Genomic DNA, 24,431 nt, shown 5'->3' with positions numbered 1-24,431 from the left:
CAGGCTGATCATGGTCTGCACTGTACGCTATTCAGTCAGTAAATCCAAGTCAACGTATATGCTATTCATCTTACGGTGCAAAACGAAATGCAAGGTCATATGTAAACTGTGCTCCGGAGTGAAAAGCAATGTATATTTTTTTTTTATTTCAAATGCTAATGAATGTCAAATAAGTCGTTCCAGATGTAAGGACCATACATAATGATGCGTTTTTAGTAAATGGCATTATAATGTTATAATGGTTGTACGTGCTTGTTTTGACATATTTTGTCCTTGACGCTCGTCTTAAATTATAATTAAAAAAATCACGAGAAATCAACATTCTTGTCATGTAATAAATGGTAGACTGCGCGTTGCCATCGATATTTATAAAAGCCGGAAATATCAGCTTGACGCTTGCTTCTTATGTCTCCAATCGATCTGTCTTGCTTTCCTGACCACGTGATACAGCATTTTTGCTTTACGCCTGGTTGTATCTACAACAACTTTTGATTTTGTACGATGTTTCGAATAGCTGATTGTCATCATTAAACAGTTATCTTTATTTTCAAAGACCATTTGGCGAGAGATCAAACGATCGGCCAAAGAACATTTAGCCGAATGCTCTCCTTACAAAGCGTTTACTAAACGGGATGTCAGAGCAAACTTGTTTAAGTGCATAAAGATATAGAGGACTTTAAAACAGTTTCGCTTACACCCCCGAATTTTAAGCTTATAGTTTGTTTCACAATTTGGTCAAATACGTAAGTGGTCTGATACCGTTGAACGTTTTTTTTATTCCAGCGTTCTTACTTCTGCAGTTTGACGTAAGACAATCGTGAACGCATTATTTGTCGTCTGATTTCATATCAAACACTATATCGTTTCAGACTTTATTGTTTTTGGAACCGATCCGTATCTTACCATCTTTTTATACCATAAACTTAATTGCCTTATGACAGGCTTACGATTTAGACTGAAAATATTATAATATAGCTTAAAGGTTTTGTTTTCTGCTGCTTTCTGATTAGAAAATACATTTCCTGTCGTTATTCTCTGCTTATGAGTCTTTAGCCTGCTGTCGGCAAGTGATTCTGCCTTTGCGTCCGTGCAAGCTGATCATGGTCTGCACTGTTCGCTATTCAGTCAGTAAATTTTCAGTGAACACCCTTTCGAATAATAAATGCCATTTGCCCAAATTTAACGATGTACCAGTCCATTTCAGAAATTTCGCTGACTAAAGGCTTTAAGCAAAACAGCACATGCTTTGAATTGAACGCGAAAGTAACTAAAGTGAGTCACATTCTTTACTCTCAAGCAAGAAAGTATGGATTATGTAAATAATGTGTCAATAAGCTACATCTCTCGCGTGACCTCAGTATCGATCGCGATTTTGTGGCCGCGTGTCGCCGGCCTTTATATGGTAATTACGTAAATAACATCTATTGCCAAGATACAGTACATTTTGATCTTTAATCTGACGGTAAGTGGTAACAAGTTTTCAAGGGAAAAGAGAAAAATATTTCTTTGTGTGAGTATAGCTTTTAAAGAAAATTGTATCTAGGTGCGAGTAGTGGTGCCAGACAGAAATTGTCTATCTAGCTACATAACGGATCCGCAGTTTACTCGCGGGTAGCTCTTTTTGTATCTAGAATCGCCAGTATTAATATATTAATCCATCAATATATTAACTGTCTTTCCTACATTTGGATAAATTTGACATTGACATCATTTTGGTTTCGTTCGGATAAAAAGACCTTGAGTGTTAAAGCGTCTGTAAGCCCTTTGTAGAACATGGTGAATATTTTGTATTTGATAAGTTTTCAAGGATCTTCCTTTCGATTATTTACACCTTTTTCACACATTGTTTCGAACAAAACATACGGAAATATTACATGACTTTTTTCTGGAATTCGCCGGTCCATGCGAACCATATTTTGTGAAGCTTTAGCCAAAACTTTGAAAATGACCAATTGAAATCATTTTTTGATGTTATGTAATAAAACTCTTATTGATTGGCTCGCATGTCAGTCTTTTACTATTTACCGGCAAGCCATTGGATATTAATTGAATATATTGTTGACCCAATGTTACCATACGTCGATGAAGACATAACAAATTACTCAAAACAATTACAAACCTTTCCTTAGTAATCATCTCTAGAGATAATTCATTGGGTTTTCCAGCTAAATACATTGTACTTTATATGTCATGTCAGTATATTGATCATTCATGCGCCAACTTATTTTGTTCGAAATTCGGAATGACAATGTGTATCCAAATTCTGTTTCCGTAAATTACATCGTTAGGGAAAAAATACAAAATTATAAGATTTGATCTCTAAATCTTGTGTAATTATTTAATTGCTAAAGATGGTTTTTGTTTTAGATTGTCTGGATAATTGATTAATGTTTAGGGGATATAAATAAGTTTCTATTTTTACCGTTACAGTATTGTTTCAGGAATGTGACATTGAGTAATACATTTTATTAATGATTTCACGTATGCAGAAGCGTAAATGCCATACAGTATATTGCTTCTTTAACATTTAGCCTGCTAGCGGCAATTTTCAGTGAACTGCCCTTTGAATAGTAAAATGGTACAGCCAAACTAAATTACGTACCTGTCCATTTCGGAAATTAGGCTGGCTAAAGGTTAAATAACCAACATTGTCTTGAAATGTTTTGTGCACGAATGATTTCTAGAGAAATCCATTCTCGTCATGTAATAAAAAGTAGACTGCCTGCTGTCTTGATATTAACAAAGTCCGGAAATATTAGCTTAACGCTTACTTCTTACAACTTCCTATCACGGCTCGAATCGATCAGCTAGCTTTTGAGAAGTTAAGATGATATTTCGTATGACGTCATTCCCGGTTTCATTTCTTTGACGAAGCTATAGTTACTTGCTTTGACTAAACTTCATTTCCATTTCAACACGAGCTTTTTTCGATGTTGTGTATTACATTTTTATTGTGTGATATTTATTGTCTGATAATCTCTGGTTCCAAAGACCAATAATACACCAGAGAATTTAAGAAATCAGTCCAAGATATATGTTGCAACCCAACACTGTTCTACGCCACACTCCAACAATTGTTGTATCTTGTCTCGGTAAGAGCGTGCTTCTCCTTGCTCTGATGCTCCGTATGAAATTTATTCTTTTTTCCGGCCGCTGGCCGGTATTGATTTCATCTTTACTTCCTGTTTATATCTGAGGTGAAAGTCATTTAACAACTGATTAAAACTGTTTATTTTAATTGGTTGATGAAAAATTCCACAGGTTTCCGAATAGAATAGATGATATATTCTTAAAGTGTGTACAGGTGCGCTGAGCTGTATTGTTACACAGTATAATCCATTGCACGGCTCCTGTGGAAATATCTTGTAAAACTTCATAAACCTTAATCCCCTGCGGCAGAGTTCGATTCTGCCACTCTGATACGGAGTGATCTCCTATAAACGATTTACAGTTAACTCGTCCCCTGATCATTTTGGTCATTTCGTATCCCTTGACGACTTCAAAAATGGTCATTTCGCCCCCCCCCCCCCCCTCCACACACATACACTTTTCGACCCCTCCTTCTTGTTTATGATTTGGCTAAGGCAATGTTTGTGGCTAGATAGCCCAGTCGGTACAAAATCTGAGCATATTTTATTTCCAGTTGCCTGTCTTTCAGAAGCTAGGAAGACCTTTAAATTTGTAATATTACCGTGCTTATGTATCTGTCATCCGAATTTATAATTTGTTCCTACGGCTGATTCTACAACCAGTTTGCTTCAGCAAAATTACTCTGGAAATTGGAGGAGTGTAAATAAATGTTTACTTTTTATGTTTTCGATTTAAATTGACATTCGTATTGGATAAAAATAGTATCTGATTGTCTTAAAAAGTACCTAACTCCATGGTAACTAAATTGATAAAGAGACTCAGTAGCTGATTTCATGATGAAGTATTGCCATAAAAGGATGCTTATTATTTTAAGATTGATTTCCTTTTAGATCCCGCGGATATGATGTTGATTTATGTTAGATAGTATTAAATGAACGGAATGGAATGCAAGGTGAACGTGGCGCTTTTTTTTTGGAATGTTACGTAAATAGAGCAATGCATGTTATTTATGCATGTCCCACGTAATTTGATGCATGTTATTGCCATAAATATATTTAACATAGTGTTGTAACAAATGGATATTAAGTGGGATTTTAAGAGGAATAAATGATTGTCTTAAAATGTTTTTTAGGAGCAAATGCACGGGAAATATGTTCTTATCGTGTAATTAACGGTACACTGAAATTCAAAATATATGAAACCTATATGTAATGACCATGCACACTTGGGAGATGAATAAAACGTCTTTGTTGACAAGTGGTCGCTCAACACAGGTAATTTTTTTTTTTTTTGGATTTAACGTCGCACCGACACATGATAGGTCATATGGCGGCTTTCCAGCTTTAATGGTGGAGGAAGACCCCAGGTGCCCCTCCGTGCATTATTTCATCACGAGCGGGCACCTGGGTAGAACCACCGACCTTCCGTAAGCCAGCTGGATGGCTTCCTCACATGAAGAATTCAACGCCCCGAGTGAGGCTCAAACCCACATCGATGAGGGGCAAGTGATTTGAAGTCAGCGACCTTAACCACTCGGCCACGGAGGCCCCACACAGGTAAATTGAAAATATTTTTGTTTAAACAGTAAGAGAAGATAATGCCTATTTAAGTAGTTTTCTAATAGTGGTCTTTATTTGAGTGTGATCTTTTGAACAGGTTTGACTGTAGGACTTTAGAGGGCACATTTTCAACTCGATCATCATAAATCTTTATCAGAATATTTTTATGTATGAAATCTAGGTCAAGTTCTAAAGTGGGGTACCCAAGGTCAAAATCTATGTCACTAGGTCAAATCATTGAAAAACATGGTAAATGATCAACCTGAGTTACATAAAACGTAGTCAAAATGTTTGTCTGTGTGTAATCTATGCCAGATTCTATATAGGTTCAGAACTAGGTCAGGTTAGCGATGCATGGCCTTCAGTGTCCTCTTGTTTGCAACACAAATTGAATACTATTGTGAACATTGCACAGTTCAAATGAGCCGCGCCATGAGAAAACCAACATAGTGGGTTTGCGACCAGCATGGATCCAGACCAGCCTGCGCATCCGCGCAGTCTGGTCAGGATCCATGCTGTTCGCTTTTAAAGTCTATTGGAATTGGAGAAACTGTAAGCGAACAGCATGGATCCTGACCAGCCTGCGCATCCCGATCCATGCTGGTCGCAAACCCACTATGTTGGTTTTCTCATAGCACGGCTCAAATATCAAGCTATTCAAATGAAGAGATATGCAAATCTAAATGGACATAAAACTCTTATCTGCCCTTTTCTTGGTGCTAACTGTTTAGGAAAGGTGTCAGCTGACCAAATAATTATTTTATTATTACGTGTCATCGGTACTGACGTAAACGACTATCCTTTTCTGAATGATCTGTCGGCAAACGAAATGTAAATGTTGTTGTTTTATTCATTGAAATATGACACTTTTCTTCTATATGATTAATAGATGTTTACAAAACTGCGGTGTATGCTAGCTACTCCTTGTCAATGTTTAATTCAAAACGTAAATCCAATGATTTGTGGATAATAAGAAATGACGTTTGATAATATCTATCCTTCTTTCTGTATAGTGTTGTCTTATGTTTTATACTGTTTGATTCACAAAATCAGTGAATGGGGTTTTCTTGAATGCCAGGCAGGACTTTCCCGTGTTTTTGCCGGGGCTGAAATAACTCATTCTACACACAGGGTGTAAGATGACTCACGTGCTGAAATTTACTAATGAATGCGTAAATTCGTACGCTACTATTGATAAGTACATGACAGAAAAAAAACCCCAAAAAACATTTCATTTGATTAGATTTCTTCTATTAAATAAGAATACGGTATATAAGAAGAAAAAAATCTATCACTAGCTGAAGGTGCGGATGGATAATTATATCTGGCCCTCGGGTAACGTGTTTTCGCGTTAACTTGGCGGAGCCTCATTACCGCTTAAACAGTTACCCTAGAGCCAGATATTTCAATCTGCACCTTCAACCAGTGGAGGATTCTTATATTCGTGAACTTTGCGGCTTTATTTTAGAAGATATGTATTACTATCATCCTACAGGTGTGCAAGGGTGAATGTTAAAGACTTTATGTCAATATCATGGCTAAAATGATATTTTTCCTTGTGTAAAATCCTGGCCCTTTGTCAACATGTGAATGCTGTTTTTGCGTATATTAAGATATCCAACTATAGATAGCATATCATCTTTTATACTCGTATAAAGTGTCTGCAGCCTAACTAAGAGGTTCCTAGGAAAGACGGCTTTACGTGTATCGGTGCTAACACCGGGAACGTTAAAGAACCAGACTGTTTCTTCGCGAAGAGCTAGGCTAAGTTAGCCAAACCTTTTTCTAAAAGGAATTCTTTCTCTTATGTTCTGGGCGCTTTGTCGCACTCTGTTCCTCTGGGCAGATCGCTCTGTGTCTGTACTAGTAGAGGATGAATTTAGCGCCCTGAGTTGCTGCCTTTGCGCTTTATAAAGCGCCTTTGAACGTGTTTTCATGAAAAATCTGGTACATGTATAATATGAATCTGTATAAAAATATTATTACTGTTTGAATCGGATGATGCGTACTGACCGGTTTTTAATTATTTGGTTTAAACAATATTTTATTCATATATATTTACAACATGAAACGTTACATATTTACAGCATGAAGGATTGAGTAGAAAGCCAAGCTTATTTGAAACTCTCTCCTTGCGTATTTTGGTATTTTGTTTCGGTAACATGTTAACTTCACAATAAACAGTAGTGTATGTTGACCGGTTAGACATTAAAAACGAAGGAAAATAAATATACGTGTATTCATTTTGTATTTAAAGGAAATGTAAAAACAAAAACATATCTATGAGATCGTACAGGAAAAAAAGGACAGAAAAGCAAGAAGCAAGAAAAGACAGGTTGTAGTGGTCACTTTAGAGCACTTGGTTATATTTGACGGACTTTTAATTATTTGATGGATGGGAAATCGAACATTAATTAATTATTTATGGTATATGTAGGCAATTTTGATATGCACCACAGTATAATTCTGTTGTTGATGTCTTCGCTGAAGTTAATTATCAAGTAATTGTTTAATTGTTCGTATATACCTATATTCTGGCATGAATTGATATATCAACACAGCAACAAAGAAAGTACAATCTGCCAATAGTAATACTATATTGTCTATTCCCAAGCAATTTCCATTACATCGCAGACACTCAGCCAAGTTTACAATCAATGTGTTATTGATATAACGTTTTCTTTTTAAATCTTCAATATTGCAGCTCTCGCTATAATTGCATGTCTGGAAGTGCGTCAGAGATGCTTAATTAGGTAAAAAGACGGTTAATTAGGTCACCGCCTTTTCAGATAGAGGTAATATTGAGATAGCAGACAATTCAGTTTCGTTGAGAATCAATCTGACTAAAGTACATCTCCTATTACGCTACGCATAGGATCTGAGAACGACCTATTCATAGCCTCGTTCTGACGACCCTTTCGCTAGCCAATCAGAGCCTAACTTACAACATCTTGCAAATCTACCTGTAGCCTTAACTTTTGATATTTACAATTCTTATGTCGTAGTGTATCAGATAGCTGGTTAGCTCAGTCGGTAGGCCACTTGCTTTGTAAGCGAGGGGTCCCGGGTTCGAGCCCTAGAATGAGTGCACATTTTTCTTGCTCTTTGACATTCGAACAAGTCGTCTGATTGGATAAAATAAAAATAGCAATACTGGAAATCCAAAATATACAGAAGACGTGTGAATGGGTCGTTCTCAGATCTTCGTTTAGAAGATCAAGTACTTTAGTCAGATTGGTTGAGAATTCACAAAGCTGTTACATTACTTCTCTGTTAATGTTAATTTTATTTCAGTGAAACTTTTTTAATATAATTTTTATTATTGTATAACCAACTTTCTTGTTACAGAAAGTTTATATATGGTTTTAGGAATCACCAATATGTAAGCATAATAACCTAAGATTATGACAAGGGATCAAAAGTAAGGTTTTGTACGGAATAAACATATTTTATAAACATATGGTCCAGTTGTTGTTTTGCCACTGACCATTCCAAGGCAATGCTATAAATGTGTGTAGTTTTGTCCTCTCTGGTAATTTGTTTCACTTTATACAAATTTACTGCATGTACATATCCGCCGTATTATATATTTTGTGAGCGTTTAGCAAATGCTGAACCAGATCAAATGTGAAGTGCAGAAGTTTGGGCGTGTATATAAAGCAGGATTGAAACTATCCTTATTGATAAGAGTTGGTGGCCTTGTGGTGGAATATGCACGCTCGCGCGTTTGCGCAATTGGCCAGCTGTAATGATGGGCTTATTTGTTCGTATAAATGTCTGAAATAATTTAAAATGCGAATTCGTACCCTTGCGCATCTCAAGTGTGGAAAAAGCGAGCTGTTATGAATTTAAAAAATTCCCTGAAAGCAGACAAGCTGTAACAATTCTTTTTAGTCTCATACTCCAATTAACTTCCAGGCAGAAATTATTTTTGGCTTCTCTGGTTAAAATCAGTACCCCCCCCCCCCCCCCCCCTCCACAAAAAATGCCGCAACTGATTTTTGAGACATGATAATGGATGTTCCAGTGTGTAGTGCAGCTCGGATGTACATAAAACAGGCTTGGAATGATTTTTTTTTGAGCTGCACGAGAAGGTTGCTCTAATTGGTCTGGTGTATTGTGGTGATGGTGTGTTCGTATAAATTTTCTTTGTCTGTAAACAATGTATTTTGCGAACTTCTATCCTGGTGGATCTTCCATATGGGAAAGCCAGTTGTTATGATTTGGATTATTTCCTTTAAAATGCACGCCGTCTCTATAAATTCATTGTATCCTCGCGATCCAGTTAACTTTCAGGGAGAGAATACTTAGCTTGTCGGTCCTATATGACCCTTTCATAAGTCAAAATTTAGAAAATAGACAACTGATGTGTTCAGTAAGTAAAATATTTTAAAAGTCAAAAGTAATTTGCTTATGTTGACATATATTGTGACTGTTTCGCACTTTTATTAGCCCACCATCATCAGATGGTGGGCTATTCAAATCACTCTGCGTCCGTGGTCCGTCGTCATTCCGTCCGTCCGTCCGTCCGTCATTCCGTCCGTCCTTCCGTTAACAATTTCTCGTTATCGCATCTCCTCAGAAACTACCAGGGGGATTTTGACCAAACTTTGTCAGAATGATGTATTGGTACCCTAGTTGTGTCCCCCTGAAAATCAGACTGGTTCAACAAATTTTTAGTAAGTTATGGCCCTTTGTTTATTTCTATAATTTACATAGATTTATATAGGGAAAAACTTTGAAAATCTTCTTGCCCCAAACCACAGAGCCTAGGGCTTTGATATTTGGTATGAAGCATCATCTAGTGGTCTTCTACCAATATGATTCAAATTATTTCCCTGGGGTGTAATATGGCCCCGCCCCGGAGGTCACATGGTTTATATAGACTTATATAGGGAAAAACTTTGAAAAACCTCTTGTCCAAAACCACAGAGCCTAGGGCTTTGATATTTTGTATGTGACATCATCTAGTGGTCTTCAACTAAGATTGTTCAAATTATCCCCCTAGGGTCAAATATGGCCCCGCGTCGGGGGTCACATGGTTTATATAGACTTATATAGGGAAAAACTTTGAAAATCTTCTTGTCCAAACCACAAAGCCTAGGGCTTTGATATTTTATAATGTAGCATCGTCTAGTGGTTCTCTACCAAGTTTGTTAAAATTATTCCCCAAGGGTCAAATATGGCCCCGCCCTGGGGGTCACATGGTTCATATAGACTTATATAGGGAAAAGCTTTTAAAATCTTCTTGTTAATAACCTACAACATTCAGATTTGGACCACATGTATGGTTTTGAGTGGCAAGATGAACCTTGACATGAGTTGACCTTGATTTTGACCTAGTGACCTACTTTCCATTTCTGTAGCTACAACCTTCAAATTTGGACCACATGCATAGTTTTGTGCACTGAAATAAACTTTGACCTTGACATTGACCTAGTGACCTACTTTAACATTTTTGAAGGTACATGCTTCAAATTTGGACCACATGCATAATTTCGTGTTCCGAAATGAAATTTGACCTTGATTTAGACCCAGTGACCTACTTTCACATTTTTCAAACTACAGCCTTCAAATTTGGACTACCTGCATGGTAATTGTACCGAAACAAACTTTGACCTTTACATCGACCTAGTGACCTACTTTCACATTTTTGAAGGTACAGGCTTCAAATTTGGACCACATGCATAGTTCTGTATTCCGAAATAAAATTTGACCTTGATTTTGACCTAGTGACCTACTTTCACATTTCTCAAGCTACAGCCTTCAGATTTGGACCACATGCATGGTTTAGTGTACCGAAACAAACTTTGACCTTTACATTGACCTAGTGACCTACTTTCACATTTTTGAAGGTACAGGCTTCAAATTTGGACCACATGCATAGTTTTGTATTCCGAAATAAAATTTGACCTTGATTTTGACCTAGTGACCTACTTTCACATTTCTCAAGCTACAGCCTTCAAATGGACCACTTGCATATTTTTGTGTACCGAAATGAACTTTGACCTTAAGATTGACCTAGTGACCTACTTTTAGATTTCTGTAGCTATAGGCTTCAAATTTAGACCACATGAATAGGATTGTGTACCGAAACAAACTTTGACCTTGATATTGACCTAGTGACCTACGTTCACATTTTTGAAGGAACAGGCTTCAAATTTGGACCACATGCATAGATTTGTGTTGTGAAGTGAAATTTGACCTTGATTTTGACCTAGTGACCTACTTTCTCATTTCTCAAGCTACAGCCTTCAAATTTGGACCACTTGCATAGTTTTGTGTACCGAAATAAACTTTGACCTTAAGATTGACCTAGTGACTTACTTTCACATTTCTGTAGCTACAGGCTTCAAATTTAGTCCACATGCATATTATTGTGTACCGAAACAAACTTTGACCTTGACATTGACCTAGTGACCTACTTTCACATTTCTCAAGCTACAGCTTTCGAATTTGGACCACATGCACAGTGTTGTGTATGGAAATGAAATTTGACCTTGAGCTAGTCAGTAAGTCTTGAAATTTGGAACACACAAAAATGACACATTGGTGGGCGCCAAGATCACTCTGTGATCTCTTGTTCATAGATACTAGCGATTTGAACTCATCATAGGAAAAGCCCCTTCCAAAAATATTAGCGCACCTACTTCTAAGTAACAGTTATTGCTTATGTGGAAATGATTGTTATTGATTATGAAATGGGGAAATAGCCAACGATGATTCAAATTGCTTATGAAGCAAAAACGTTTACTTATTTTTCTTGGTTGCATTTTTGGTATCCGTCGAAGTATGACCGTCTGCTAAGTGGCAGACGACATGTAAAGTTCTATGGAATTTAAACAATTTTAAGTACACCGCATTGGTTGTTTTTTGTGTGTAATTTTCTTAATCGGTACAAATAACTAAAACCACTTTTATTATCATGTGTATTTGAGAAATGTTTTTTTTTATTGTTTTCTTAAATCACTACAAATGACTAAAACCACATTTACTATTATGTTTATGAGTTGAGAAAATATAGTAGTAAAATCTTAGATTTCACTCGGCTTCAGAATGTGAAAGGCAGTACAGTTCATTCAGTGCTGAAATCAGCTGCTTATAGAATCTTAGGAATAATATTTATTAGCAATATGGCTCACGTGCGCAACGTTTCTATGGCATTTTCTGCGTTATTTGGTCTATCTAAAACCTACGTCAGTTATTGCGCAGATGTGTTTTTTTATACTGCTCAATGATTTGAAACTTTTATTTGCTATTATGATGGTCAAATATTATATAGATGCTGCCTTTTAGAGTTTGAACTCATCAATATTACGATGCGCGCGGTTAGTTAAATCTGGTTATTTTTTTATATCGTCTGCAAGTACAGTTAACCATTACCCTGCTAAATTTCTATAATGAATCTGTCCATCTTTCAATTTGGACAGTACCATTAACTGTTAAAAGGGGTGCTAACCAAAAAGATACTGACTGAATGGTGAACAGTGCAGGTTATGATCAGACTGCACGGATGTGCAGGCTTATCATGATCTACACTGGTATCAAGGCAGAATCAATCGTGTCCAGCATGATAAGGGTTCAGTTTTTATGCCCCCGAAGGGAGGCATATAGTTTTTGAACCGTCTGTCCGTCTGTCAGTCTGTCGGTCTGTCGGTCTGTCAGTCTGTCAGTCTGTCCGCAATTTTCGTGTCCGGTCCATATCTTTGTCATCGATGGATGGATTTTCAAATAACTTGGCATGAATGTGTACCACAGTAAGACGACGTGTCGCGCGCAAGACCCAGGTCCGTAGCTCAAAGGTCAAGGTCACACTTAGACATTAAAGGATAGTGCATTGATGGGCGTGTCTGGTCCATATCTTTGTCATCGATGGATGGATTTTCAAATAACTTGGCATGAATGTGTACCATAGTAAGACGACGTGTCGCGCGCAAGACCCAGGTCCGTAGCTCAAAGGTCAAGGTCACACTTAGACATTAAAGGATAGTGCATTGATGGGCGTGTCCGGTCCATATCTTTGTCATCGATGGATGGATTTTCAAATAACTTGGCATGAATGTGTACCACAGTAAGACGACGTGTCGCGCGCAAGACCCAGGTCCGTAGCTCAAAGGTCAAGGTCACACTTAGACATTAAAGGAAAGTGCATTGATGGGCGTGTCCGGTCCATATCTTTGTCAACCATGGATGGATTTTCAAATAACTTGGCATGAATGTGTACCACAGTAAGACGACGTGTCGCGCGCAAGACCCAGGTCTGTAGCTCAAAGGTCAAGGTCACACTTAGACGTTAAAGGTCATTTTTCATGATAGTGCATTGATGGGCGTGTCCGGTCCATATCTTTGTCATTCATGCATGGATTTTAAAATAACTTGGCATGAATGTGTGGCACAGTAAGACGACGTGTCGCGCGCAAGACCCAGCTCCGTAGGTCAAAGGTCCTAAACTCTAACATCGGCCATAACTACTCATTCAAAGTGCCATCGGGGGCATATGTCATCCTATGGAGACAGCTCTTGTTTTTTTTTATTTCAATAAAAACGATAGAAAAAACGTATCAATATTACATTGATTGCAAACATGACTGCTTATTTGCGATGAAATGGAAAAGTCTGGGATACAGACAGTTTATTACCCTTCGCGGACTGTATTTTTAGCCCACCATCATCAGATGGTGGGCTATTCAAATCACTCTGCGTCCGTGGTCCGGCGTCCTTCCGTCCGTCCGTCCGTCCGTCCGTTAACAATTTCTCGTTATCGCATCTCCTCAGAAACTACCTGGGGGATTTTGACCAAACTTTGTCAGAATGATGTATTGGTACCCTAGTTGTGTCCCCCTGAAAATCATACTGGTTCAACAAATTTTTAATAAGTTATGGCCCTTTGTTTATTTCTATAATTTACATAGATTTATATAGGGAAAAACTTTGAAAATCTTCTTGCCCAAAACCACAGAGCCTAGGGCTTTGATATTTGGTATGAAGCATCATTTAGTGGTCCTCTACCAAGATGATTGAAATTATTTCCCTGAGGTCTAATATGGCCCCGCCCTGGGGGTCACATGGTTTATATAGACTTATATAGGGAAAAACTTTGAAAAACCTCTTGTCCAAAACCACAGGGCCTAGGGCTTTGATATTTTGTATGTGACATCATCTAGTGGTCTTCTACTAAGATTGTTCAAATTATCCCCCTAGGGTCAAATATGGCCCCGCCCCGGGGGTCACATGGTTTACATAGACTTATATAGGGAAAAACTTGGAAAATCTTCTTGTCCAAACCACAAAGCCTAGGGCTTTGATATTGTAATGTAGCGTCGCCTGGTGGTTCTCTACCGAATTTGTTAAAATTATCCCCCTAGGGTCAAATATGGCCCCGCCCCGGGGGTCACATGGTTCATATAGACTTATATAGGGAAAAGCTTTTAAAAACTTCTTGTCAATAACCTACAACATTCAAATTTGGACCACATGTATGGTTTTGAGTGGCAAGATGAACCTTGACATGAGTTGACCTTGATTTTGACCTAGTGACCTACTTTCACATTTCTGTAGCTACAACCTTCAAATTTGTACCACATGCATAGTTTTGTGCACTGAAATAAACTTTGACCTTGACATTGACCTAGTGACCTACTTTCACATTTTTGAAGGTACAGGCTTCAAATTTGGACCACATGCATAATTCGTGTTCCGAAATGAAATTTGACCTTGATTTTGACCCAGTGACCTACTTTCACATTTCTCAAGCTACAGCCTTCAAATTTGGACCACATGCATGGGTTTTATGTCCGAAACAAACTTTAACCTTTACATTGACCTAGTGACCTACTTTCACATTTTTGAAGGTACAGGCTTCAAATTTGGACCACTTGCATAGTTCTGTATTCCAAAATAAAATTTGACCTTAAGATTGACCTAGTGACCTACTTTCACATTTCTCAGGCTACAGCCTTCAGATTTGGACCACTTGCGTAGTTTTGTGTACCGAAATGAACTTTGACCTTAAGATTGACCTAGTGACCTACTTTCACATTTCTGTAGCTACAGGCTTCAAATTTAGACCACATGCATGGTTTTGTGTACCGAAACGAACTTTGACCTTTACATTGACCTAGTGACCTACTTTCACATTTCTCAAGCTACAGCCTTCAAATTTGGACCACTTGCGTAGTTTTGTGTACTGAAATGAACTTTGACCTTAAGATTGACCTAGTGACCTACTTTCACATTTCAGTAGCTACAGGCTTCAAATTTAGACCACATGAATAGGATTGTGTACCGAAACAAACTTTGACCTTGACATTGACCTAGTGACCTACTTTCACATTTTTGAAGGTACAGGCTTCAATTTTGGACTACATGCATAGATTTGTTTCTGAAGTGAAATTTGCCCTTGATTTCGACTTAGTGACCTTCTTTCACATTTCTCAAGCTACAGCCTTCAAATTTGGACCACTTGCATAGTTTTGTGTACCGAATTAAACTTTGACCTTAAGATTGATCTAGTGACCTACTTTCACATTTTTAAAGCTACAGCTTTCGAATTTGGACCACATGCACAGTGTTGTTTACGGAAATGAAATTTGACCTTGAGCTAGTCAGTAAGTCTTGAAATTTGGAACACTCGAAAATGGCGCATTGGTGGGCGCCAAGATCACTCTGTGATCTCTTGTATTTGATAAATTTTGTGTGCAGCTGCGCTGCGGATAGCAGTATACAGGCAAATTCGACCAATGAAAATCGGTCAATCAGTTTAAGACAAACAAGAAATATCGTCGGCGAATTGTAATAAGGAAAGAAATTTATGAATTTTTCATCTAACATTCATCTTTCATCTAACATTTTTCAAATTGCAAAACTAAACACCGCCCTTTAACAGTTTAAATGGTTCTCTTTTAATTTTTCAAATTAAACAAAAGGTTTCGTAGGGTTGCAATTTTGTTTCGTTTATCCTTAGACAAATAATTACAGCAGTAGTTTGATGAAGATTCATGAAGCGGTTCATGAGAAGAGGTCATTAAACGTTTTTATATTTTTAGCTAAATTGGTCCCTATCCCCATTTGTAACAAAATAGCAGGAGACCTTACGATATTGTTACACATCGAGTTTGATAAAAATCCATTACATTTTAGTGGTTAATGCGAAGAAAGGCATATCTACGTTTAGCTATAGTGGTCCCTAATAGGGCCCAAGTTCCTATATTATATTTGGAAGAGGACCTTATAATGATGCTCCAGACCAAGTATGACAAAGACCCACCAAGCTGTTCATGAGACGCTGTATAAAGGCATTTCTAGTTTTAGCTCTAGCAGCCCCTAAAAGGGGTCAAATGTCCAAGCTGAACAAAGTTGCGGGCCTAATAAAGATGCTACAAATCAAGTTTGATTAGAATACATATGAAAAAAATAAATTAAAGGATTTTTTTATTTATTGTTATTATTTATTTCTAAAATAGGCCAACTGATCCCGCTTTAACAAATGCATATTCGCTATTCATGAATCTTTGGACAATGACGTCACACCTATAAAAAAGTGAAGGTCAAGCAAAACATACAATTGTAATTATGTTTCATAAACAGAGTTTGACCGTAGTCATATCACATAGATAAACTGTATGCAGCGTACCTTCAATATTTGCATACCAAACTAAAGAAAAATATTCGTATATAATAAGTTAAATAATTTATAACAAATATATCAAAGCAAACAAGTACTCATTTTAATATGCAATCTGAATAAGTCACAAAAGCAAGAAACCTTTTCATATACAGACGACAATTGTAACAAGGAAAATCTTTTAAAAAGCACTTCTCTACATAAAAGACTCTTATCACTCCCTTATTCATGTGATACGCAGACCGTATTCAGCTCTTTCTTTAATTTGATGTATGTTGGTATTTGAACAGGTTTTTATCATATTTATTAAACTTACTTATCATTTTGAGATATATCAATATTCTTGCTAAATATACTGAGCCAAAGTTAGCTTTAAAACTGTGAACAGCGTCGTTTAGGATAAACGCTTTGTCTACATTTCACTCAGCGTAGCGCAATCAACAGAGTGAAAGAAATTGACACTCTCGTCCAATCAGGAAGAGTGTTGCATAAAGCTTCCATTTTGATAAATTATGTATAATACGTTATCAAGTAGTTTGATTTGCAAACTGAAGTCACGTGGCAAAGGTAACGAAAACGAATTCAGACGGCGTCGCCGAAAAACTACTACAACAACAACAAAACAGTTAGGGTTTGCGACAGTCTAACAATTTACCTTCTTAATTTCTTCAGCTTTCGTCTACCACGATAGAGTTCATACATTACATCGGTAAATACATAATATAAGTGTTACACGTAAGTGAAACAAGCGAAATCTCTGCGGATATATTTACGCATTGTTAACAAACCTTAGTCATGTTACTACTTTCACATGATGATGATTAATCAATTAATAAGATGGCCAAGTTAAAGAAACGCATAATTTCTTATATTTTCCACTAACCTTGTAATCATATGCGGTCTTCCTGTTTCGCAATATATTCATTCATCAGTTAATATACTGGAGCTTTCTTAAATAAGAAAAATATAAACAAACAGCAAGTTAGTAAGTGAAATGTAATACTTTTGTTGTTTTTTTAAGCAAGTATATTCTGCTAATTGCTGGATTGTAAATTAGTGGTCATCTACAATGTTTCGCAGTGAAAGTATACATCTTATTTCACAAAACTATTAACCTGAATTTCTGAAAAAGAAAACTTTTTTAACAATCATTACTTTGCTTAAATTGTTTTGTTGCATAACTGTATCGAGATATTTGGTAATACATACAGACACGAAGACCATGCTTCGACCAAATTCCACAATACCGTAAGTCAATATTTGGCATTCTGAGAAAAACTGTTTTTAAAGTATGGTTAAACAGAAATAGGGTTTTTTGAATCCATTTTGGTCGTATGCATTAGTTCTGTAAGGATCTAAATAGTATGAGCAGATAAATTTCAATTTTGCTAAAATAGACATGCGTACGGTATTTTGGAATTAGGCCGACGCCATGTTGGCACGTTATTTGAATAGTTTGTAAATGATAGAAAATTTGACTGATCATGTCTGCGGTAGAAAATTTGACAGATTTGTATGCGATGGCCTGAAAACATAGGGAGCAGACATTCTATTATTTCAGTTTATACTTTGGACTTTTCTGTCATGGCAATTTTTGAATTCATCAGCTGACATAATTTTACGGAAGCTAATGATTACGAGTCATGAATGTTGTTGGCGTACCAATGGCCTTGGTGAGAACTTTGAAGAAAAAGGGCATAGATTTACTTAAAAATTGTGCACATTTGGTCCGTGAAAAAAAAATGGGCGAAGTGTTTGAGAAAGGTATTGAGAATGTCTTGTAGACGTTTTGTGCCAAGGAAAACACTCGTTTTATTGTCTTCGACGATTTTTATATTATCAATAAGGAAATGTTACCTAAATCGGGCGATTTCACCGTGTGCATATAAGATACTGAAATGTCACGTGGGTTTGCCACCCTGTTTGATACATCTCTTTGATTTGTTTATCTATTAACATAAAGTATAAACAGTTTAGCGTTAAAGTTTAAATTGCTTTGAATTGCGCAACGACTTTTTGAACGGTTAAACATTGTCGTATCAGGTTTTCACATGAGATTTGTGAGAAGTCACTAACTGTATAACTTAGCGACATACTTGGTATTGATTTAAAAGCCGCACGCGTTTTTGTCTTACGTGCGTCTCTCATTTAGAGAACCGAAGAAGCTGGTATATGTCATGACAATGATAAAGTATTATATATTGGAAAATTCTCTCTGAGAGTACCACGTGTGTTTGTTTTAAAGAGTCACATTTATCGTCTATGACATTTTGGATTAATTCAATTTCTTTTTCCTATTTTGATGGGGAATTAAGATAAAAAAAAAATTCGGTGGCAAATTACTAGACGTATATGAAATTTACATTTTTATGAGGAGAGTTTAATAACAAAATATATATTATTGGTGTAGTGTATATCGGTTCAGTAGATTGGGAAATATACCAGTTAGTGATTGGAGCGTTAATGGTATTGGATATATTAAACAGCTGAAAATTTATCCGTTTTAAGAACTCATAACTCTTTCTCGGGTAATATTACAGTGTAGACAACAGAACGAAATGTTAGCGACTGTTTAAGGTAAGGAGTTATTGCTTTTAAGTATACGATAAAGAAATGAAAAAAAAATTATGAATAGTATAGACGGATAAAAGCGTGTGTTTTTTTCTTCTTAAGGTTAAACATACGGTATTTCAGTTTTTTAAAGCGTACAATGGTTTGATTAAATTATAGCTGATTATTTGTGAATGTATTTGTTTTATATTAGTCGCAGGTGAAAGTTTTAAATGTTGTTATTTGTTTATCAAATTGTTTATCAAATTGATTAGAAGTGAAGTGGAGCATTACGCTGAGAAATTAAGTTGCAAAGATTGAATTGATGAGGTATTTTGAAGTTTAAATAAAGTAGCGTTATGAAAATATCTCAAATGGAAAACACCTGTAAAATATATCTTTTTAGTATAAGTTTTTGTCGTTGTGGTTTATGAACTATCTTTTCCAAGGTCTTGGTCTTACCATAGCGAATTGTGTTTTCTTCGGCAAATCGTCTGACAGTGGTTTTTTTTACACTTAATATCAGGTGTGCGGCTTGTTTGCTGGTCAATAGAGATCTCAAATTGCCTCTAGGTGAAACATTTCTTTTGAACTGTTACGTACAAATATACTCGTATTGTAACTGTATATGGTGCGCACGGCATGTTGTAACAGATGAATCTTTGGAAATTCTTTGTTCTTCGTAGCATTCCTTCTCAGAAATATAGTTTTAAAAAGGTGTGTGAGCATTTTATTTATTCGTATATGTGGATCCGGGCCGTTCACTTTTGAAAATATTGCCCTGACAGAAATTGAGCATTCATTATAGACAGTTGATATTCATTTTCTGAACAAGAGTTTAATTTGACTGTGAAATTCTATCAAGTCTTTGCGTCTGATTGTGTTGTATATTATGCATACCCGGTATTTCACATTACACAGAAGTCAAAAGTAAACCTTGGTGAGGTTTGCTGGGCAACAGTAAAAATGGCAAACGGTAAAAATTAAATTTTATCCTTACGTCTCATTGAATGGGTATTTTTACTCACGGTCGCGGAAGAATCTGTTAGCTATTGCCACTAGAGACAATATGTTATTGCATTGGTAGATAGTGATGCACTTCTGATGCCATGCGGAGCCAACGGACAAGCGCGATGCGGACTTCAAGAGTAAAATGTAGTGCCTACAAAAACAAAATTGTATCAGTTTTAAGCGTTGAAAGCATGAAATGGATTTTCTGGCGAAAGTGAATGTTGTACGGAGATTCAATATTCCATTATTGGGTAATAGCGGCCTTTATGCTCATGGTTGTCGAAGAAATGACAAACGGGCGGTTTCTTAATTGAAATATGTCCTTAAAACGAGTTGTTACACACAAAATATTCTTCGGTGCAGTAAGGGCACACGATTTTAAAGGATTGAAAACGACGGCGTGATTTTTAAATGGCTGTTTTAATTTTTTTCGAAATGCAATTTATAAACAATAATTATCTTTAAAAAAGATACACGGTCGCATTAGCCAATGTACACTTTAAGCTACGAAATGTGCATGCACTCTGCACTTTTACATACGATCGGGTATTTATATAGACTAAAAAGGAGGGGCCGAAAAGTGAGGAACGAAATGACCAATCTGAAATTGTCAAGGGATACCAAATGACCAAAATGGGGTCGAATTGACTGGGGGACGAGTTGACTAGGGAACGAGTTGACTGTAAAGCGTTTATTAGTAGTCGAACTCTGTTGCAGTTTGACTACCGAGGGGGTATAGGTTTATGACGGAAGATATTTTCAAAGGAGCATTGCAGCAGATTATACTGTCTAACAATACAGCTCAGAGCATCTGCACACCCCTTAAGAAAATATTATCTATTCCAATCAAAATCAAAATGTACAGTTTAAATCGTATGTTCAATGACCTTCACCTTAGATATTTACAGGAAGTAAAGGTTAAATCATTACCAGCCTGTGGCTGGAAAAAGTAAATGCTGGTTTAGGCTTGCATAAATACCTTTAGGCGAATAACATAGATGACTTATTGGAAAACAAATTCGCGGTTTTCATTTCTTGGAAATATGTACCGCCACGGGCACCTGCAAAGCGGACAGCACGTGAGAAGAATGTATAAAGGATTTCCTGCAAATGAATACCTCATACTGAGTCAGTCTCCTGCAAACTACTGCGGAAGTTGAACGATCCAAGTTTCTAATACATAGAATAATAAATCTAGTTGATAATTTTGGAGAGATTAGATCGTAAATTTAGGTGTTTTGAAATCGCCCGACCCTTCCAACTACCAATGCATTGCTGATGGATTTTCGGCAAATTTGGTCTGTTGTGGTCGCACAGTGGTTCGACTTGTTTCGGTCTACTGCGCAAAGGGATGACGATGACATCGCATGAATCACGTGACATAACTTGAAGGAAATTTTGTCATACGTCTAAATCTGTTTAATTCATTGCACAAAAACATTGCCCGAGCTAAAACTAGAAAAAAGGTGGTATTCTTAAAGCGACTCATACATTTTGCAACAGACGCGGTTTGCATCATCTTTAATACACTCAGACGTGAACTTATAAACGTCTTGTTCAGTTGAATTCCTATTAAGACATGCCTCAACCTTAGGGCTTCAGGTAAATAGAATGTAACCTTCTGCGAAATTTAGGGTCAGATTTGCCTTTTAGTTGCATTAGATTACTGATATAAGCTTTTTGGTATATGTCAGTAGTTTGAGTGAGAGGACGCAAGATGTTTTGCATTTACCAAGATCATGAAGATACTAAAGATACGTATAGGTGGCGCAACGCTAGGCCGCCAACTTCACGCTGCTAGGCCGCCAACTTTACGCTGCTAGGCTGCTAGGCCGCCAACTTCACACACATGGAGCAATAACTAATAGAAATGCGATATTTTTAGTCAGCATATTCTGTACGTACTAGAGGTTTTCAAGGAAATTACGTGATCGATTAATCAAAATTGACGTTTACTTTTTTTCTTCGATTTTTATTTATGTTATGAGCGGAAGTCCTTGCCTTGATTATTAATGTATATCGCTTAAAAGTTCGAGGAAAAAAAACGTCATATCCTGGTATTCACAAACCGAAACAGGGTAGGCGAACCAACAGCCCGGGCACGTTCATATCCATTTAGTAACATTTTTAACGTGAATCGAAACATCGCAGTAATATTTATTTCACCTTAACCAAATGTTACAAAATGTATACATACATTCCAATGCGTAAAAACTGTTTTTAAAGTTTTTTTCGCACGGTAACTGTTCTATCCAGACTTTTCCGTATGCGTTACATAAAAGACTGTCGTATAAGTTACAAAACTTACCTGTTTATACACGTGTAGCCTTTATAACAGTTGTTGTAACTGTTAGTACAAGTGTACTTATGTTGTGACAGTTACAGTTCGATATTTCAGTTCAGATTTAACTAGTGCCAAGATACATATGGCGGCGTTGTAACAGATCGTGTTCTTTAACGGTGTTGTTACTTTGTTCTCGTCGACTATGCTATTAAAAGGCGTTGTTGTCTAGTTCCCGTTCAGATGACACATTTTGCACCATAGGTGTCAGAAAATGTCGCACTAGCTAATTATGTCGTCATTTTTTTCTCCTTTTACAGATATGTATGCGCTAAATGTTTAAAACAGACAGACTTGTTCAATAATTAGATACAAATGTCGTGGTTGCTATAATTGGCTGTTTATTTTTACCAGCAGAGAAGTAAAATTAATTTACCATTATGTATACTTTTTAAGCCTACGAGTCATTATCTATACATATACCAAACTGTAGGAGTGTCTAGCTAAACGTAGATACTTTTAATAACTTTTTTTAAACGTATCTCCACAGTCGCTTGTTTATTAAAGTCCTACCCAGCAAGTATGACGTCACAACTTCAATATAATCATTTTTTTTTATTGTTATCAAGTCTTGACATTCATACAATTTATGATAAAATTTGAGTAGGGATCGGTTAACAAATATGATATGTAGTACAATAGGAAGAACTCCTGTCAAAATTGAAACGTGGTTGAATTCGGTAACTTTATGTACATATTTGTTTTTCGAATATCTCGGTGAAAATGGCCTTAAGCTTTAGAAGAATTTAATTTCATGCCACAGCCAAAGGCAGCTGAATCTGAATTTTGCTATCAAAAGCTTATTACTTTATTTTTGAAAACCTTTTTACATTTTTCAGTGTTTGTGTAGGAGTAAGTGTTATGTTTTTATGCTATAGTTTGATCCATAAATTTCGTAACAGTGTTTTGTTTTCGGGATTCGTGAACAAATTAAGTCAATTTTGTTATTAAATGGTTGGAACTTACAATAAAAAATATCTGCGCAAAAACACTGTAATCAAATTATTTACAATACAGGTTTTTTATCACATACGTATATTAATTCTGTAAGAATGGCTTGTATAGTTTACAAATCAGTACCAACAGGCAGAAAACAAATTCCGTATTGTACTGTAAATCCTGTATTGCACATGTTGCCAGACTACTTTCATTTTTGACACACCGAGTTCTAATAATAGCAACAAAGAAATCTGACCTATCGGTAAACAAACAAACAAAAATGTTGAAGTAAATATTAAACAATACAAGGGTCAGTATAACAATAGCTTGACCTGGGATGTTGTATTCAGCTCACATGGAGTTTCCAGGCCGTATCACATCCGGTGCTGAATACAGCATCCCCGATCTAGTTAAGTAATACTCGTTATGAATATATTAACAGACAACATATTTCTTCTCACTTCTGTCGTTTTTGTAATCTTTTAATGACGCAGCTTTCCTGCATACGTATTTATGAATCACAGCTTATTATAACGTAAGCTAGATTGATTTATAAATAGGTTTTATTTTTTTTCATCTTTATCAAAAATACTTTGTTGTATTTTCAGATGTACAATGTACCTTACGGCGACGGCAGAAATTTCCAGTCATGGCCGTCTCAACAACAACAACAGCAACAACAAACTGGTCCGCCCCAGCAACAGCAACAGCAGCCCCTCCAACAGTCAATATCTCGCCAGCAACAACAGCCGAAAGGCACGGATTTAACTTCTAAAGGGTAAGTTGTAGTTGATTTTTTTACGAAAATACATATTTATCTTGGTCGTACATTTCTCAGTGTTGTGCATACTCGCAAGATGTGATAAATGGACGAGAAATAGTGTTAATATGTTTTCGCAAACATTAATTCTCACCTATTGGACGTACGCACGCATTGAGTGTATAATGTACTGACTAAAGGTCAGGGTTATAGTGTACCATTCGATGCTTGTATACGTTCATTGTTGGAGAATTAATGCCGACCAATCTGTTTCTTTTGTTTCATTTAAATCCGATAAACAAAACTGCTGACAGTAGAAATATGAACGTTCCACTCTGCATGTTTTTTCCCCTGTCATTCTTCATATTGACTGGGAACCAGGTAAGAACATCGTTTGTAGTAAATAGTTCTAGTGCAGAACAATTTTAGGAACAAGGACATGAATATGACCTTTCTGTACTACTTTCCAAAAGAATTTCAAAACTGTTATCTCAAATAATGGAATGACATTACCTGTATATGAGTGAACTTAGTACGGAACGACGGAATTCTCTTTAA

At 36.5% G+C, this 24,431-nt stretch overlaps 1 protein-coding gene across 9 annotated transcripts in view; it reads left to right on the top strand.

The window, feature by feature from the left end:
* LOC123554648 (serine-rich adhesin for platelets-like) overlaps positions 1 to 24,431 on the top strand; it is a 153,787-nt gene that overhangs the window by 102,044 nt on the left and 27,312 nt on the right. For 5 of the 9 annotated variants that reach the window (XM_053547948.1, XM_053547949.1, XM_053547950.1 and 2 more), the window contains one exon: positions 23,722 to 23,891. In XM_053547948.1, the coding sequence (XP_053403923.1) occupies positions 23,722 to 23,891 (170 nt within the window). Of the gene's footprint in view, positions 1 to 4,221; positions 4,365 to 18,424; positions 18,850 to 23,721; positions 23,892 to 24,431 lie in introns of those variants that run through there. The other 4 variants (XM_053547954.1, XM_053547947.1, XM_053547946.1 and 1 more) reach the window with 3 other exon arrangements.

The sequence above is a fragment of the Mercenaria mercenaria genome, chromosome 7, assembly GCF_021730395.1.
Source record: "Mercenaria mercenaria strain notata chromosome 7, MADL_Memer_1, whole genome shotgun sequence".
Taxonomy (NCBI): Eukaryota; Metazoa; Mollusca; class Bivalvia; order Venerida; family Veneridae; genus Mercenaria; species Mercenaria mercenaria.
Note: the sequence above shows the minus strand (reverse complement) of the source record. Positions and strands in the feature narration are given on the sequence as shown.